The sequence below is a fragment of the Hippocampus comes genome, unplaced genomic scaffold (genome assembly GCF_001891065.2).
Source record: "Hippocampus comes isolate QL1 unplaced genomic scaffold, H_comes_QL1_v1.1 scaffold147, whole genome shotgun sequence".
In the NCBI taxonomy this organism is placed as follows: Eukaryota; Metazoa; Chordata; class Actinopteri; order Syngnathiformes; family Syngnathidae; genus Hippocampus; species Hippocampus comes.
Window position 1 is genome coordinate 163280 of NW_017805009.1, and position 19152 is coordinate 182431.

At 43.8% G+C, this 19152-nt stretch overlaps 1 protein-coding gene across 1 annotated transcript in view; it reads left to right on the forward strand.

Moving 5' to 3' along the window:
* Positions 1-17583, forward strand: part of rorb (RAR-related orphan receptor B) — a 22980-nt gene extending 5397 nt beyond the window's left edge. The window contains exons 2-10 of the mRNA XM_019862230.1: positions 10414-10499; positions 10608-10749; positions 11316-11747; positions 12038-12159; positions 12441-12573; positions 12657-12764; positions 12950-13060; positions 15018-15130; positions 15579-17583. Of these exons, the coding sequence (XP_019717789.1) occupies positions 10414-10499; positions 10608-10749; positions 11316-11747; positions 12038-12159; positions 12441-12573; positions 12657-12764; positions 12950-13060; positions 15018-15130; positions 15579-15743 (1412 nt within the window). The 3' untranslated portion in view covers positions 15744-17583. The remainder of the gene's footprint in view (positions 1-10413; positions 10500-10607; positions 10750-11315; positions 11748-12037; positions 12160-12440; positions 12574-12656; positions 12765-12949; positions 13061-15017; positions 15131-15578) is intronic.
* Positions 17584-19152: the final 1569 nt, after the last annotated feature.

Consider the following 19152-nt stretch of genomic DNA (forward strand, 5'->3'; position numbering starts at 1 on the left):
GAGAAGTGTGAGAGAGAGGAGAGAGAGAGAGAGAGAGAGAGAGAGAGAGAGAGAGAGAAAGCAGGTGAAGTGCAGAGCAGGCGGTGTGTGTGAGTCTTTGTGATCAATTTGCCTCTGCGAGAGATGCCCCTGGGGCCACTTTGGGGAGAACCTTGTTAGGCTGAGTTAAATTGTTGCCCGAGGCGAGCTATTAGTGGCCATCCCTGAGAGAGGACACACACATCGCATGCTCTCGCACTTAAACAGAAACGCACACGCGTGCATTCAAACACACACTCCAACGGCCTCTCATTTATATGCCCGCGTTCGCTCTGGCTTCACTCGCAGGAATACATAAAGACACAAGCGGCGTGGAAGAACCCTAACTTGAGGCAGTCAAGTGTAAAAAGATACAGTTACTGGAAGAAGATGGCTTTCACAGTCACAAGTGGGAACAAAAATCACACAGTTCAACCAAAGTACCTTGGCTAAATCTCTTAACGATTCTGTACTATTTGAGCAATTTCATGAGCTGTGGATTCATCCATCCATTTTCCAATCCGTTTTATCCTCACAAGGGTCGCGGGGGATGCTGGAGCCTATCCCAGCTGTCTTCGGGCAGTAGGCGGGGGACACCCCGAACCGGTTGCCAGCCACTCGCAGGGCACACAGAGACAAACAACCATCCACGCTCACAGTCACACCCTGGAACAATTTAGCGTGTTTAATCAGCCTGCCATGCATGTTTTTGGAATGTGGGAGGAAACCGGAGTACCCGGAGAAAACCCACACAGGCACGGGGAGAACATGCAAACTCCACACAGGGAGACCGGAGGTGGAATTGAACACCGTACCTCTGCACTGTGAGGTCGACACTGTACCACCGGGCCGCCACTGTGGATTCAATATCTTTTTATTGCTTGACATGTCTCTAACGAAGCCGGTGAGCTTCTCCCAATCAAATCAAATTGACCAGTGTTTAAAAGACCAGACTAATAATGTGGTGTGACTAATGTGATGTCACCCTGTAGGGAGAAAGATGGACCAAATATTTACCATGATAAGGCCGTAGTAGAATCATGGCATTACACCCATGTAGCCAGTCGACAGCGGAAGGATAATCACGTTCAAGTTTTGATTATAATTGGAATGAAAGAAAAATACGGTGTAATGCAGCTTTAATGAACAAAATGAGACTGAAAATACAATTTGCCACAACACTACTGTCAGACACAGACAGACACTTAATTTTGTATTTACATCAGTGTCTATTAAAAGTTTATTGCGCAGTACGACATGTGTGATAAGATCTTATTATGGTCACCACTCAATGAAAATTTATTTCATAATTTTTTTTCAAAGTAATTATGATGATGATGAAATGTAAGGGTCATTATTTGACTGACAGGCATATCAAAATGTTGCATATTTCCTCTCTCCTCTTCATCTGAAAAACTCGTATTTCTGCAGTGAACTGCAGCCTCCCACACCGTTGTGGATTTGATCAACAATTCTTTTTTTTTTTTTTTTTTTACATTCATTAGGGCTTATTCTGAAAACCTGCTTCAGTGGTATTTTTGGGCACACTTAGCTGGACGAAATTCAAACTTTTCTCTTTGTCTTTGCAAGCATGTCGCTCCCTTCCCTCCTATTAGTCTCTCTAACCTTTCTTTGGCTCTCTGGGATAGCCACCTTTTCTCTCCCTTCCCCCCCTCAAAGACACACACACACACACACACACACACACACACACACACACACACACACACACACACACACACACACACACACACACACTGTCATCTACAATTAGACTCAAGAGAAACACCATAGGAGGAGCATTGAAGGAGGATGAGGACATGGCCAACGCCAACAAACGTTATTTTCCCACCCCAGGAGGAAACGACCTCACTCAGTGCGTGTAAACATCTTCTCCTGTACGCTCATTCCTTCAGTCCAAGTAAAATATGGACACAACCACCCCAACGGTGTGGCAGCTCAGCTCTGCCCACAAACGCATGTGTGCTGATGTGAGGAGCAGGTCATGACAGTGAGCGACACGAGACAGAAAGCAATGTGCGTGTGTTGACTGTGTGTGTGCATTCTCATGGCTGATTTCAGCATCATAATGACCAGATGCAGATCTCTCACACTTGGAGCCGTTCCACTCTGATGCGTTCACTCGGTCTTCAAGGAAAGGTCAAAGGCTGTTAGGGTCCTACGGGTCACCCAGGGGCCTGAAGGGCATGAAAGTACGTCTGTGTGAGCGTGTGTACAGTGGCCATGAGAGGCAGATCAGAGGAGGCAGATGGGCAGACTCAGAGTGTGTGTGTGTGTGTGTGTGTGTGTGTGTGTGTGTGTGTGTGTGTGTTTTGGGGCAGGGGTTGGGTTTACCCTGTGGATTTTTTTCCCACGCCTCCTTCTCTTATCCATCTGAGGACACATGCTGCATTGGGTGGGAGACTTTGTGTGTGTGTGTGTGTGTGTGTGTGTGTGTGTGTGTGTGTGTGTGTGTGTGTGTGTTGGAGCGGAGAGGCGGTTAAGCACAGAATGTCATACTGTAATGTCTGTTTTTTTCCAAAGCAGCGCGCAGTAATTTATTCATTCAAGCGTATGTGAGTGTGTTGCAAATTTTGTGTGTGCGCGCGCCTGTGTGTGTGTGTGAGAGAGATAGAAAGAGAGAGAGAGAATCGATGCACTGGATAACAGCCAGTGGCCCCCTTCTGTCCCCTCTCCGTGGTGTCCAATCACGCTGCAGCACAATATTCTTTGAGCAAGCTGCAGCTGATCCCAGACCTGCTATCTGAGCAATTACCCAGAGTGCTTTGTGGCCGCACGGCAAGCTGGACAAGCTCATGCCCTCTGACACACAGCATGGGGGGTTAGGGCAGGAGAGACTGTTTTTCTGACTATTTGTACATATGTGTGGGGAGACAGTTGTGCTGGCAAAGTGTGGAGGAGGAGGGGGTTTGATCACGATGCATTTTACAGGGTTGGGAGAAGCAAGAGGCACGTCCACCGTTTCACAAATTTATTAGACCACCATCCGATGGATGCTTTATGCTACAGCTCCCAAAATCAATTTTACGTTTCTGTAATAGGCCGCCAGTAACTCTTTAACTGAAATGACAAAACAGGAGTTCTCGAATTCACTGTTTTCCAAACGTGAAAAAATAGGTCTGCACATTACTATTTCTCGAATAAGATGTCAAGATCAAGTTGTTTACATTCCTAAAGGGAACCAAATCGTTTTAGTGGTTGGATTCTGCTTGAATTATCAAAGAAGCCCAGTGAGCTGGCTTAAATCTGTGTATACAAACGTGAACTCCTCATTGCTGTTCAAAATTTTCAAAGTTGAGTCCTCATTAAAAAAGAAAGAGTTTGTGTTAAAACACCACGAGATGCTGGATGATCTCTGAGACAAATAAATGCTGGTGGGTCTAATAAATGTGTTCTGTCACTGTACGTGCTGTAACAGTGTGATAAAGACATGTTTGGCGGCGGGGGTGCGACCCGGCGCAAGGGGGGAGGCAAGCTATTACTGCTGTGTGGCATTAGGATGATTATTTTAAAGCACGGCAGGCTGCAAACTCACACAATTGGTAGAAGTCTGCTAGTATGGCAAACCTCGGGTTAGCATGGCAGCACGTGCCCATCATGAGTTTAGGTAAATAATCTGCAATCTGATTACGGTAAATAAAGTTGTGAAGAGAACTAAAAAAAAACAAACAAACAAACAACCAACCCCCCCCCCCCCACACACACACACACAGGCTGCTTTTTGGTCCACTTCTGTCGGAGTATAAGCCACTCTGATACTGTACCTAAATGGTGAAGCAAGAAGCATTGCAGTCTGATGATAAACACAAAATGTTCGTTTTCTCATAGAAATCAAATATGTGTTTTTTTTTCTTTTTATAACAAGTTAAGTTCTGTTGCACTCGTATAATGTCCGACTATTTACTTGCTGTGCAGAAATTGGTGATGACTCAAATTTGCGTTGCAAATTGGCAATTGAAAATGAACACCGAATCGGAATTTTCGTTTTCGAGTCAGAACGGGTCAGAGCACATTTTCGTCAGAGAGGAATGTTTGGATGGTGCTTGTGAGTGCATATGTGTGAAAGCTACGTGCGTGCTACGTTGCGCAAATGACCGGAAGTAGTTGCATGCGAATGAGAATATTTGGCCTGCTAATGAGCATTACATTCAACTGTTCAGCAGTCAGTCAATAAAGCCCAGCGCGGTGTATCAACGCCTCGCTGGTGGCCTCTCACTCCGTCCTAGCAACAAACGAAGGAGTTTGCAAACTTGGATATCAGACCTGTGAAACGAACTAGTTTAGGACAAAGCTAATTAATTAAAACAAAATAAAACGTGCCGGGTTCTGCTGTTGGCCAATGTACGGCGCGGGAAGCTGGGGATTAAAGTAAACTTTCTTCCAACAAAAAAGGAAAACCTTTTAATGGCTTGTTGATTGATAGGCTGTATGTGTCAATGCACTTTCATTTGCTTGAATCAGATAAGTGAATATGGCTTTGTAAATGTATGATGAAGATAAAGCGCAATATAAGTGGACCACTACATTGACGATTCAACATTTACATAACATTCTACTTTTCATTTGTTGCACTTTATGACATTTTTTTTTCATAAAAGTGCATTGACACGAGCGGCGACCGGAGGTTTCGGGTGCGAGCTCGAATTCTGAAAGCAGATGATGCAGCTATTACTTTTGTCGACATAACCCACAGTGGACGCCCAAGACAGATTATGGCTATGTTTGAAAGTTTAATGAGACAAACTGAACTACGTCATCGTTCACCACTTGGTAGGCTGAAGTGCGTATAAGAGGACTGGTTGGTACATGAGATTTGTATGGAATGGATCGGAATTAAGATACAGTTTTTATTTTATTTAGCGAATGCAAAGTCCTTCAGCCATGCAGTTGCCTCTGGGTCAGCTGAGTGGAGGGTGGCTAGCCCTCCTCTCAGTTTTTGGAGAGGGCAAGCTTCGATGATGTGTTCCATTGTCTGCTCCTCTCCACAAGCGCACAGTGGGCTGGGGCAATTGCCCCATTTGTGGCGGCTGGCCAAGCAGGGGCCATGTCCAGTCCTGAACCTGTTGAGGGTTGACCATTGTCTCCGTGGAAGCTCGGTGCCAGGGACAGGATGGGTGGGGTCTGACACCAGATGTTTATTGCGGATCTCCTTGGAGTCCCATTCCTTTTTCCAAGCTGACTGGATGGTAAAGTCAGCCGGTGGGGGGTTCTTCCAGATGGGGCGTCTGGATGGGAGTCGGGCCGTGGGTGGGTTAAGGATGTCTTGATAAATAGGTAGGTGGGGTGAGACTTTGACATTTTGGAGCATCTTTTCGGTTGATGCTATTCGCCGAATGTGATACAGTAGTAGCATAGTGTGTAAGGTCCGTTTTATACTTTTGTCAATCCATTCCGCCTTGGATTTGTCACTTTCTCCAAATTAAAGTAGAACTGGGTACTGAAGACTTCTGAGGTCTAGCAGAAGTGCTCGAATGTAAAATTCTGATGAAGTATACATTTATTAATGCACGGTGTTCAATCACAATGGCAGACATCCGCAGAAAAACACAGACGTCTGCGTCGGTAGGAGGCGAAGAACCCACGCGGTGTGGATGACTGGTGAAAGTGACTGAACATTAGTTTGTTCAGAAGAGCACCAAGTCCGCAGCTCTTCACTGAGTTTTAGATGTTTCACACGGCAAGTGAGACGGCGTGCTGCTCAAGTCCATTTGAATCCATTGGCAGAGGAGCGTTTCATTGATTTTAATGGGGCAGTAAGATGTGCAAACATGAGAGGAGACACGGGGGAGATAACCCAAGCAGTATTCTTGTGCGCTATTCCCAGAAGTGTGACTTAATTCACTCAGCAATCACAGCACCAGAAGTTTTTGCAGTGTTTTTCATCATCAGCGGACGGGAAGAAAAAGCTTGCTCCTCTTTGGGCTTTATACGACAAGGAGTTCTTCCGCGAGATGGAAATAGATCATGAAATACAGAAACCGAGATGATTTCCAAGTCACACAGCCACTTACAGCGTGAAGGAACACTCGACGACGTGCGGCAATGTCAAACAGTCAGAAGTGGAAGGGATGGTGAATAGTGACAAGATAATTCAGAGTGTGTAAGACATCTAAGACCGGCAGCAGACTTGTTCACATTTAACAAGTAGGCTTCAGGCGAGGGAAGGGGAAAATGTCGATCTCCTTCATTCTGCCACAAAATATCTCGTTAACTTGGAAAGAAACAATTCATATTTTTAATATCAGGGAAATACCACCCACAGTCATCCTCTACGAGTCACCTCCTGGGATCTCAGGAGTTTTGTTTGCCTTCGTGAAGTGCCTCACGTTTGGCAAAAGTTAGGCTGGAAAGAGATCTCAACTGTTCCGTTAGACGTGAAACAATAGCACCAAGCTCTGGTGTATATTCACTCCGTGCAATTGTGTATTTTGTGTTGTTTTCCTGTATTGGAGCCATCCCACAGGCTGAATTAATGAAACATGCATGTCCAGTCTGCCTCTTCTCAACAATGCATCCTGGCCTCACACAATGAGCGCACACACACAAGCTTTACATGTACAGCAACACCTAGTGGACCGCATTTGGAGTTACATGATACATATGGAAACTTAATTCATGTCATTTCGTTCATGTTCGTGCATTTCTGTTCATAACCCGTGTTATAAGATGAAACGTTGTTAAGATACCGGCGGCAGCCTGCTGCTTTTTTTTTCCCCCTAGTAGCACATTGCAGATAATTAGGACTCTATTTAAAGAGGGGCAGCACAGGAAATACACAGGAGAACCTCACTTCATTAAAAATCAATTATGATAACACACGTGTCAGTGTAATATAGTCCTCATGGCCACAATCAACTACACACACACACACACACACACACACACACACACACACACACACACACACACACACACACACACACACACACACACACACACACACACACGTGCAGAGTTAACAGCACAGCTATCCGGCCTTGTTATTTCTAAAGTTGTCTTTCTCTTTCTCTTTCTCTCATGAGCTTGAGACTGATCCTCCTCTTAGCTGAGGAATCGCCAGCGTTGCAGTCCTACTGTTACATAACAACCCCAGGATAAACACTCACACTCCCGCTGGCCAACAGAGCTGTCATTCACTCTGACGCTCAGGTATCCTCCCCTCTGTGTAGAGGAGCGCTCAGTAGGTGCAAATTATCCTCCACTTGTGCTACTCCGTTACCTCCTGATCTACCTTCCACAACAAAATTTGACAGAAGTTTCCTTGGTCCATGCCACACTCGCCATCAGAAAGTTGGCAGAAATAGGGCACAATTGGGCCTCCCCACCTAAAATTTAGAACTGAAGAAGCCTTTTGGATTAAAGGCGAAATGCCTTCAACAAACAAGATTCCAGTTGCGTCCATTTAAACTTTGTGGCTAACTATGAGCGGGCTGACTGAGAATCTACACATATCACAGGCAGTCTCGTTTTTACATAATATCGCTAACTCGGAACACACAATAAAAAAGACCGGAGGATTTTTTTTTTGTTACACCAGAAGCCCGTTGAGAGAGGCTAGACGTTTTGCCTTAAGTTTTTTGATGTAGAAATTCACTAAGTTTATGAAAACATCAGTAAATCTTTTCAAATACACACAAACCACGGGTTGAGCACACAAAAAAAAATCTCAATTCTGCTCTAATCCTTCAGTGCAGCTGAGGTATAACGGGCAGAAAGCAAGTATTGTCTACTCAAGGAAGAAGTGGGAGTCCTTTGCTTTAGCAATTCGTAAATCCTCAGCAGCCGTGATAGAAAGAGACGGGATGGGGGGGGTGGGTGCAAACAGGACACTCGGTGACATCACTTCCTTTAAGAGTGTGACAGCTTCGCACATCATTGCTGTGACAGCCAGACGAGTGCAGCGAGTGGGTGGTCACCCTGGCAACGGCAACGCTGTCATGACCGTATCTCTATATCCTACCTGACAGTCCCCGCTGGCGATGAGCACATCACATGCACACGGTCGACAATGCGCACACCCACACACACATTTGCAAACACGCACACGTGCCATACACGTACTTCACTTTTCTTCTCTCTTTATTTGTGGGGAAACTCTACCGAAACACAAACGCTCGGTGAAACAATGCTCATGCCCACACGCCTGTGCTCCTTTGGGCATAATTATGTCGTACAAAGAGGAGTACCATCTCCCATGGGGTAAGCAGACATACAGTGAATACATAGATAGACTGTAATCGCCGGAGCGGAACTGTTAACACATGCTCATCTTGGGTAGGTACAAACATTTGCTGGAAATCACTAAAAACTTTGAGTACGTACGTATGTATCCACATCACAGCGGCTAATGCGGGCATAATAAACTCAATCATAGGTAAGGTCAGAGGATTGGAAACAGCAGGCTTTAACGTGGATGAGACTATATTTGTTGCTAACCAGTCTGTAACGGTCCCAGACACAACCCCGCCCGTTGACAGGCCTTACGGGCTGTGGTCGTTGACTTCCCCGTGCATGTGTCGTCTGCTCTGACCCATTTTAGAGCCAGTTGGACAGGAATGGGTGGAAATGGGTCAGGTCTTGAGCTACACCACAACTCACAGCCTGAGTGGTGCTTGATTTAGTAAAAAAGTGTGCAGCCCTCCATCATTGCTTCACCCACAGACTAACAAGTACAAAGCAACACAATGATCCGTTGCTTGACTTGTAGATTTGAGGGACTCTTTTCCAAAACACGTTCAATCCTTTTGGACTATTCTGAGCAAAATTTGATTTCCCAGCGGATCCAAAAGCCAGTCAATGATCGTTCTGGAAAGTGTTGTTGTGCACCACACTGGTGAGAAATGAAGCAATCCTTCATCTGCATACGAGGGGTTGGACAAGTAAGTGGACATCCAGTGTGTCCCCAGCGGTCCCTGTCTATGACTACTCAGTCGCATTAGACAGAACTGTCTCAAATTGAGCCCATTATGGGATTAACCAATTATACACACTGAACACTCATTCCTACACACAGCTAGTTCATTTGTGAGTGCACATGAAATGGAACCTGCTGTAAAAATATAGGCATGGATAAATATACGTATGGAGCGTAGACTCACTCGCGGACTTTTTCTTTTGGTGTTCCTGAACAACGCAGTAGAGGCTAATACAAGAGCTGATTTAAAATCAGACAAAAAGGCACCATTTTGCTCAACGCAGTCAGAGAAATGTTATTTTTACCATGCTCATTTTGCTTCGCAGTGGTGTAGAACAGGACCATGAGTACATGGGGTGTGCTTATACATTTTGACAACAGAAGGTTTACAGTTTTTTGTGGGTCGCATTGTTAACCCACATGAAAGGCAGTACAGTACTATGATTTTGAACTCTCAATGAATTTCTGGCCAACCAAACCAAACCTACCAAATTTAAGACAAACTGAGCAATGCATGGAGTTTACAGGTGAATGGATGTCTTAGCAGAGTTTAAGCTTGTTGGGAAATAATTTAGGATTAGATAGGCTGCATAATCTCTTTAGAGACTGTGCCATCTCAGCAGACAGCCCTGCCTATCACCGCATACATCTTCGTACGTAACCCTTAACAGGAAGTGCAGCTTTCGCTTTCCATAGACTATGGATGACAGGTGAAAATACACAAGCAACAGGTGCGCTAGTGTGTTACACGGAAACAGCTTCTGTTGCTGAAATACTCTGTCTTTGGTTTTGGCTGTACATGGAGCTGCCTATACACAGTGAGTAATATTTTCAAAGGGAAATAAATGCAGTCAATTTAGATTTTAAAAGGGGAAAAAATGTCATTCAATAACTCAGTGCGCGGATGATAAGGAAAAGGCTGAAAAGTGGGGGAAATTTTCATTGTGTGAGTGAATAGTGGTCAGCAGTGATGTAACCTCTTTTTTCATTATGGGCAACATTACTAACCTGCAGGGGTGTTTCCTTTGAGTGGAACACCAAGAAGGGACCCGCAATTAATGCTGCCTTGCCACCAAGGTGTTTGAGTGTGTGCTTGGGAGCGTGGATGCGGTCCGCGATGTCGCAGTCATTAGAGAAACTCCTGCAAAGCCATACACAAGGTCTACATGTCACACTGCCCTTGTGAAGGTCTTTTCATAACTCTTAGACATAACCTACTGTAGTACTCACATGCACACTGCCACTCCACTGGGGCCTTGTGGCCAAATGGATGACAGGCATTTTCTTTTGTATGCCCCCATGTGCCCTTCTAGTGACATTCTAGAAATATTTACCAAGACCATGTCACCAAGTTAAGATTGAAGTCCGATCACTGTGCTTGACTTCACCTCCCATTTAAAAATGTAAAAATATAAGTGTTTTTTTATTTTTATTTTTTTTACACCTTTCTCTGCTTGCAGCCCAAATCGAAGTAATACCATGCAAAATTTGCGGAGACAAATCATCAGGGATCCACTACGGAGTCATCACATGTGAGGGTTGTAAGGTAAGACTTCATGAAGCGGAAGGCAACACAACATCACAAAAGCAGTTTGTATGCTTTGTTCAGATACCTGTGAGTGAATATTCATGCGTGGTGTTGACGTGCAAACAGGGATTCTTCAGAAGGAGTCAGCAGAACAACGCATCCTACTCCTGCCCCCGCCAGAGGAACTGTCTCATCGACAGAACAAACCGCAACCGATGCCAACACTGCCGCCTTCAGAAGTGTCTAGCCCTAGGAATGTCCAGAGATGGTGAGGCCCTTTTCATCCACAATTTGCTTGCATCCTGTACGTGAAATGGAATATGCAGACATAAATGCACAACTAAAAACAATATGGACAAAGGTATTACTCATTCATCGATCAGGCTGGACTAAAACCCCTTAGACAGTTCAAACTTAAGGCCCGGGGGCCAGATCTGGGCCGCCACATCATTTTATATGGCTCGCGAAAGCAAATCTACTTACATGATCCTTGATAAAATCTGCCCCAAAATTGTCATGTGTAATAATTAAAGTTGAGATTTTACAATAATTTTGTTACCCCATTTACACTCACTTGAACAATAACTGAACAAAAAACAAATAACTGACTGATTTCAAAACTAATAATCCATCAATTTTTTTGTGTACACGTAACAATACGATGTGAGGATTAACCATTTATTTGGTTTCACTGTCGTAATGGCCCTCTGAGGGAAGGCATAACTCCAAAGTGGCCCGTGACAAGAATGAGTTTAACACCCTTGAACACTCCTAATTCTGAATTCTTAATCATGCCTGTGTCTCTGCCCGTTGTTGTGTTTTTTTTTTCCTTAGCTGTTAAATTTGGCCGTATGTCCAAGAAACAACGTGACAGTCTGTATGCAGAGGTCCAAAAGCACCAGGCACGACTACAGGAGCAGCGGCAGCAACAGACAGGGGAAGCGGAGGCTTTGGCACGTGTTTACTCATCCAGCCTAACCAATGGACTGTCAACCCTCAACCATGAGATTGGGGGCACTTATGCCAATGGTCATGTCATTGACCTACCCAAGGGTGGCCACAGTAATGGCGCTGGACTTCCAGGGGGCTACTATGGGATGGACTCCACCCAGCCATCTCCAGACCAGTCCGGTTTGGATATGTCAGGCATGAAGCACATTAAACAGGAGCCGGTGTACGACCTGACACCAGTTCCCAACCTGTTCAGCTACGGAGGCTACCAGGACAGTCAACTGGGACACAACAATGTCAGCATGGGAGAACTAGGTAAAGATCACGTCTTCACTACATCACACCCATCCATCATAACATATTTAGATGTGAAATCACCACAAACCAGACCTATAAGAACAACGTGTGAATGAGAATGAGCATCTTAAGAGTAGTACAGGTGACAAAATAGGTGACTCTCTTTGACTCTTGGATAGTATAAAAATCTCTGAACTAATAATACACGCATACAAACAGAACATGTCTACACACACACAACAGCCATCGATGGATGAATGCATTGAGTGTTAAGCAGAGAGTAAATTGACTTCCCGCCTCTCCTCCAGACCGCATTGCTCAGAATATCATCAAGTCTCATCTGGAGACGTGTCAGTACACCTCGGAGGAGCTGCAGCAGTTGGCCTGGCAGACACATTCCTATGAGGAAGTCAAAATGTATCAGAGCAAGGTGAATTGTTCTTACGACACTATCCCTCTTGTTACATGTCAACAATTTAGACTTTAGGATTGCCTGTGTTGTTTACCGCCCCCTTGACAGAATTGTTCACTACCATGTCATGCAAATATGACATGCATTGTACACTTGAATGAGACGTCGCTAACAGTAATTCAGTTTCTTCGTGAACAATGGCATGCACTGAGAGCGTGCATGGATTTCAATTACGAATAATGACAACACACGGGCAACATATGCAACTCTAACCGAGTAAATGATGTGCTCTGGTTTAGCCTCGGGACGTGTTGTGGCAGCAGTGTGCCATTCAGATCACACATGCCATCCAGTATGTGGTCGAGTTCGCCAAGCGCATCTCAGGGTTTATGGAATTGTGTCAAAACGACCAGATCCTCTTGCTGAAATCAGGTGAGTCGACTTCTCGTGGCCTCGTACTCGGTATGCACCAAAGAAACATTCGGGCTCCAACGGTCTCTGTCTGGCTCTCTCAGGTTGTTTAGAGGTGGTCCTGGTGAGGATGTGCAGGGCCTTCAACCCTCTTAACAACACTGTGCTCTTTGAGGGGAAGTATGGAGGCATGCAGATGTTCAAAGCTCTCGGTAAGACGTGATTAGCTTCGCTGTACATTTCGGTTACGTCTGAATGACAGACAGAGCCAAGTGAAGGAAAATGTATGGCGCATTTGTCCTGGAAAACACTGGTGTTCCTCTGAGCATTCAGGACTACGATAAGAGTACTGACTTTATTCCTCTCCTCTGTCCTCGTCCTTGTGTTTGCTTTCAAGGTTGTGATGACTTAGTGAGCGCGGTGTTTGACTTTGCCAAGAGTTTGTGCTCATTGCAGCTGACGGAGGAGGAGATCGCTCTCTTCTCGGCAGCTGTCCTAATTTCCACAGGTCAGTGATCACCCACCAATTGTGTTGAAATTATGGTAGCAAATAGTTATAGCAGTCAATACTCAGATGAAGTTATGATTTACATCTACATATTTAGACAGCATTGGATAATTGATGAGAGAAAAACAGGAAAGAAATGTACAGCTAAGCTGAGTAATATTACTTTTATTTGGTTTTTTTTCATGAATACCGTCTTGAATAATTGGATAAGTGGGATCTTTACGAAGTCTTCTTCCCAACCCTTTCCGAGCAAGTCATCGTCTGTTTTTGCCTTGCCATCATTTTCATTTCTCTTAGGGTTTTTTTCTGTCTTGTTTGATCTATTTATAAAAGGCCATTTTCATTTCCATTTTAATTTGAGTATTACTTTACTTACGTATTACAAATAAAGACAATCAAACCAAATTTGACGGTGATGATGGGTTCAGCTTCAGTGGTACAATTTCTGAGCTCATCCAGCGTTGCAGAAAGAAGGGCTTCATAGTCCTTGCTTTATAAAGAAAAAGATCACAAGCAGAAGAGGCCATGAAGTCTATTAAAGTCCCCGTAAAGTGAAACTAGAAATGTCTTACAGATTTGACAGCCCACAAGACGGTGAACAAATCTTGACAAATTTGAATGAAAATAAATAAATCACCAAGTATATAAAAGGCGGCTCCAAAATCGTGAATAATAGACACCTCCTCCCAGCGTGTCCTCTGAATGCGCTGAAAACATGCCCGGCTTGACCTTCACCAGTCACGCAAATGTTTATTCATACAGTATGTGTCAGTGTAAGCCACAGGCTGAATAGCATGCACCGCTGTGTTTAAGAAACGGGCTATTAACTTTCCCTGAATTGTCTAAAGTATGTGGATCCACAAACCACGCAACTCCAAGTGGGGTGGTGATGTATTTGAACACCAGCCCGGTCTGCTCCTTAGTGAGTGAGCTCGTGGGTTAGCGAACTTAAGGATGAGCGAACGTAATAAACTGTCCCTGAAGTGTCTCTTTTGCATGGACCAATGTGCAGCGCAGTGGAGAATTGGACCGCTACACCACCGGGTTGCAAGCCCGCTACTAGCTAGCCCTCTGGCCTCGTCGCAGACCAGCATCGACCCGTCCAAATTAACACAAAACGCTTCAGGGAAGAGGCTTTTTTTTCACAGCGCAGTGGTGCAGGGTTCAATTCCAACTCCGGCCTCCCTGTGTGGAGTTTGCATGTTCTCCCCGGGCCTCCGTAGGTCTTCTCCGGGTACTCCGGTTTCTCCCCACATTCCAAAAACATGCATGGCAGACTGATTGAACACTCTAAATTGTCCCTTGGTGTGAGTGTGAGCCCGGATGGTTGCCCGTCTCTGTGTGCCCTGCGATTGGCTGACAACCAGTTCAGGGCTGCCCAAAGACGGCTGGGATAGGCTCCAGCACCCCCCAGTGACCCTTGTGAGGATAAAGCGGTTCAGGAAATAGATAGATGGAAGGATGAATAGCTTGCTAGCTAACCACATTCTGTTGTGGTAGAAATGGTTTAAGACATTATTACTAGGAAAAGCGCAATTGCAGTAGAAAGAATGAAGGCAGTGGAGAGGATGGCTGACTCATGCCAGAAGGCCCAAGTGCGGTGCTTGAGCTTTATTTTAGCCACGCACCAAAAAATCTGTACAATTGTTATGTTTGAAGAGGGGTTAAACGAACAAACGAATCTCAACAACTCAGCAGTAAATTGTTCACAGTCTTTGCAGATTTTCAGCTCTCATCTCCAAGCATATTTTAGGTATTTAGAAACAAGTCACTGAAGTCACTTTACAGGCTCTCTGAGGGCCTCGAGACTTAAAATAAAAAACTAATACTGTTGACCGACAACATTTGGACCTCATCTTTATCAATATATATTGGTTTGGATACTGTATCCTAACGTCATGAAACGAGTTGCGCATGTAAAATGAACAACCGTCTTCTCTTTCAATGCCCTTTCCAGATCGTCCGTGGTTGATGGAGCCCCGCAAAGTCCAGAAACTCCAGGAGAAGATCTACTTTACTTTGCAGCACATTATGCAGAAGAACCACATGGACGAAGACGCCTTGGCTAAGGTAGGCTAAGCCGTCAGTCACAAAGATCATACTGTAGCACAGTAAAGCAGCAGTTGATAATCTGAACAGGTATGACGGAGAGAATAATGATCAAATTAATCAAGTGAAATTCAGACAGAATACAAGGAAGCTGATGCAGACACATTAGCCAGTATGAAGATGAAAATGAATTCATCAGAGCATCAGTTGCTCCCACATTTGTGGAGTTTGTTTGAGTGTTGTAAAAGCAACATTTCAACATTTTCCTCAATGTAAAATGTGCATTTGTCTATTTTGGTTGTCGTCACGTTTCAGGCAAAGGTCAATGTGACGCATGCTTGCCTTTATGTCAAATGGGATTGGAACGGCCAGTGTGATGTCAGTCACTTTGGGCGCGCTTGCTATTAGATGCCCTGGCGTCGTGCATTTACCCAAATATCTTTCTTTTCTTTCCCCTCTTCTTTGTCAGTTGATCAGTCGTATCCCAACATTGTCTGCTCTGTGTACGCTCCACACGGAGGAGCTTCAAGCCTTCCAGCAGCTTCATCCGGAAACAGTCAACGTTCTCTTCCCGCCGCTCTATAAAGAACTCTTCAATCCCGACCCGAACTCTGCCATGTCCATGCCCAAGTGACTGCCTGCGCAAGCAACAATGTCCGTGGAGGAACAAAAGAATACGAAGGACCACTATGTCTGACGAGGCAACGCTGGCAATACCTCCCCACGTCTTTGTCATATTTCACAGCCCCCCCTTGTTTCATTCGAGACCGGGGAGGTGAGTGGTCATCTGCCAGAAACTTACAGTTACCGCCAACAAAACTAGGAATGTCCAGCACTTATCCCATCCGGTTCACCGATACAGTCTGAAGAATGTATATAGAAATGAAACGTGGCCCAAGCCACGACCTTAGCGGGGGCTTCTTCTTCTTGTCTCCTGACCAGAAATGTACAGACTTTAAAATCTAGGAACAATTTATGCTGCCAGTCTTAAAATATGGGTACTTGACATTTTTTTGGAATTTGAAAAAGAGAAACCTTTTTGTTGATTTTTTTTTTTCTGAGATGAAGAAATAGTTTTAAAATGCCGAATGGGGGAGGGAAGTGTGGAATTAGAGAAGCTATTGTAGATATTCTCCTAGTACAGAGCGGATTCCAGTATTACTTCTGTTGAAATAAGTTAGTCCTAATTTAAAGATACAACAGTCCACTGTGGCTGATTATTCCTTGTCTAAGTGTTTTCATTTTAACTGATACGTTCTTGTGTACAGAATTTGTAAAGTTAAGACTTGTAAAGGAATATTGGGTAAAATTGGGAGCCAATTTTCATTTGTTTATATATATACATATATACATATACATCTATCTATCTATCTATATATATAGGAGCCTTGTCTGGATGTTGTTCATATGTATAGAAGGAATAGCATCTTTCTGATGCAAACGTGTAGAGATGTAAAGAAGAACATAAGATGAATTAACAAAAGACTAGCTACTTTTCAAGGTGATAAAGTATACAGTACTGTTCTATATTGTTGCTGCAATAACTAAATCCCAAAAAGCTGGATTGCTTTTGAACAATCATCGAGAAACAAACAATCAAGAAAGGTCATTTCCAAATCAAGCTGTGCCCTTTCATACATTCCTTGTGTGAAAGGGCCCGGACTTCAGGGTGGTGAGGATTTTCACCTCTGGAGAGAAAGATGAGAAAAGAAACGCAATCTTAATCGAAGGTAACGTTCAAATCTTCAAAGACCTGAATTATTGCCGTATCCCCTCATCCCTCCCGTCACTATTTGCACAATCAAGTCCCTGAACATCCTGGACCACTCCGGGCTATGAATATGAAAGAATCCAAGGAGCAATAACTTTTACACTGCCTTTTCTTTTTTAATCTCATAGATCTTCTTTGCCATTTTTTGTTGTTTTGAACAGGGTAGCAATTTTCAACTAATATGCACTATATTGGAAGGTACTGAATTCCATCACAGGCTGTTTTCAGTGTTTTTCGCAAGACGTGAGATGGGCTGTGGTTAGGATATACGCAGAGCACTGGTTGCCTGACGTGAACAAGAATCATCCTAAATACCAATGATCACTTCTCGAATTGAAATAGACACAGAAAATGTGATAGACAATCACCTTGTTTGCTTTTTGTTCGCAGTTACATATTTATTAGCACTTGCAATTTGTCTCTTTTGTTTTCAATTGCCTTAATGTTGACTTATTTTGTAATTGCAATTTGGCCACTGAGTAACAAAAAGCTACGTGAGCTCAAGGTCTAACCTTTTGAGGGAGGACACTTGCATGAAAACGCTCCAGACTTGGCTTGGAAAATTTGTGCAGTCCTGTTTTTGGCCACTAGATGCTCCATATGCATTATTTTTGTAAAATGTCAGTCAGGTCTGACAATGATTTTTCTCAAGCGACACAAACAACAAAAAAAATTGTGATTCTTTTCATCTTAAAAAGTGGACACACACACACACACACACACACACACACACACACACACACACACACACACACACACACAGATAATATTGGCGCCAATTTGAAAAAGATCTGCAGGTTAATCCACTGCAGGACATGTCCAGCAATGATGTTGCATGTGCACAAAAAGTGGTCATTTTCTGGTAACTGAATACCAATGTTCCTTACACAGTGGCCAAATGTAATGCGTATCGTACGCACGGACATTGTTCCTTGTTAAATTAGCTCAATTGAAACATGAGTTCATTCAACCTCTCAGCCCCCAGCCCGGCGGTGACTCTGTAAGACAATCACTTGCTCATTGAGGCTTGATGCACTACGTAGCATCTCTCAGGGAACAGCTCTTTTCTGACTTTTGCATTAGAAGAGGGTTCAATATTTTTGCAAATTTACAACAACAACAACAAATTTTTAATGATAATAGATGTACTTTTTGCGATTAAAAAGCAGCATATGCTAACAATGGAATCTGCCCAGACAAGGCTTTGAGTAGTGTGTGTCTGTGTGTACAGGGCATGAATTCACTGTCCAAATCTTGTTATTGCCCAGATTATATGATAAGCATTGTGGCGTGTAGCACAAGGAGAGATCTATTTGCTCCATATCAGTGTGCTCTTGACATCACGTTGCGTACACTTATGTTTACTGCTTATTTTGCTGCTTCTGGGCTCCCGTGGGAAAATTCACTCGCAAACTGTGAATCGTGCAACATCACGACAACGCTGGACAGTGAATTCCAACTCTGAAGTTTTTGAGTGAGATGTTTTTATTTTCCCTTGTAAGACTGTGAATCTGAGAGGTGGGATGGGGTTGCGAGAGGATGTGCTGGCAAGAACGAGTGGTAACATAAACACTGTAAGTAGGACACTGTAGCAATAAGAAGTGGAGGCATTTACTACTGTCATGTTTGCATTGTAAGATTATTTTTTATTTTATTACTATTTACTATTATTATTGTTATTATTATGTCTACTATTCTCTATTACTATTAGCCTATTGTTGTTCTGTTCTATTTGCATGACGTTTCATTGCAATGAAACACTTTGGGGAATATTTGTGTTTTCTCACGATATTGTGGAGTTCTGGGCGGGATTATTGGCAGAGCGGGTTTAAAACAGGATCCAGAATTAAGTCGTCACTAAGTGATTTTCCAACAATATGAAGGACTTCTGAATAAAATATTATTTATACGCAAGGAATTTAAGCGATCAACTGGGTGAAAACACCTTTTTTTTTTTTTTTTTGTCTTTCCTAGAACTTATGAATGTGTGAGTTGCTATCACCAGTCAGTGAACGGCCCATTCTGTACTGGCCTTATTGAACCGGATCAGAGACTCTTACACCCATGCTGTGGGGGAAGGTCAACCTTTCTGAATGTTATGGAGTCGTTTGTTCGGTGTGAGAGACTGAACTCAATACGCCTTTACCACTCCATCAACACAGACAAATACATTTGAAAGCGCACAATAAAACTAGTCGACATTCCACAGGATGGCTCTGACAAACCGCACCGACATTTTCATACACTTGTTTTTGAAATACATTCCCTAGAC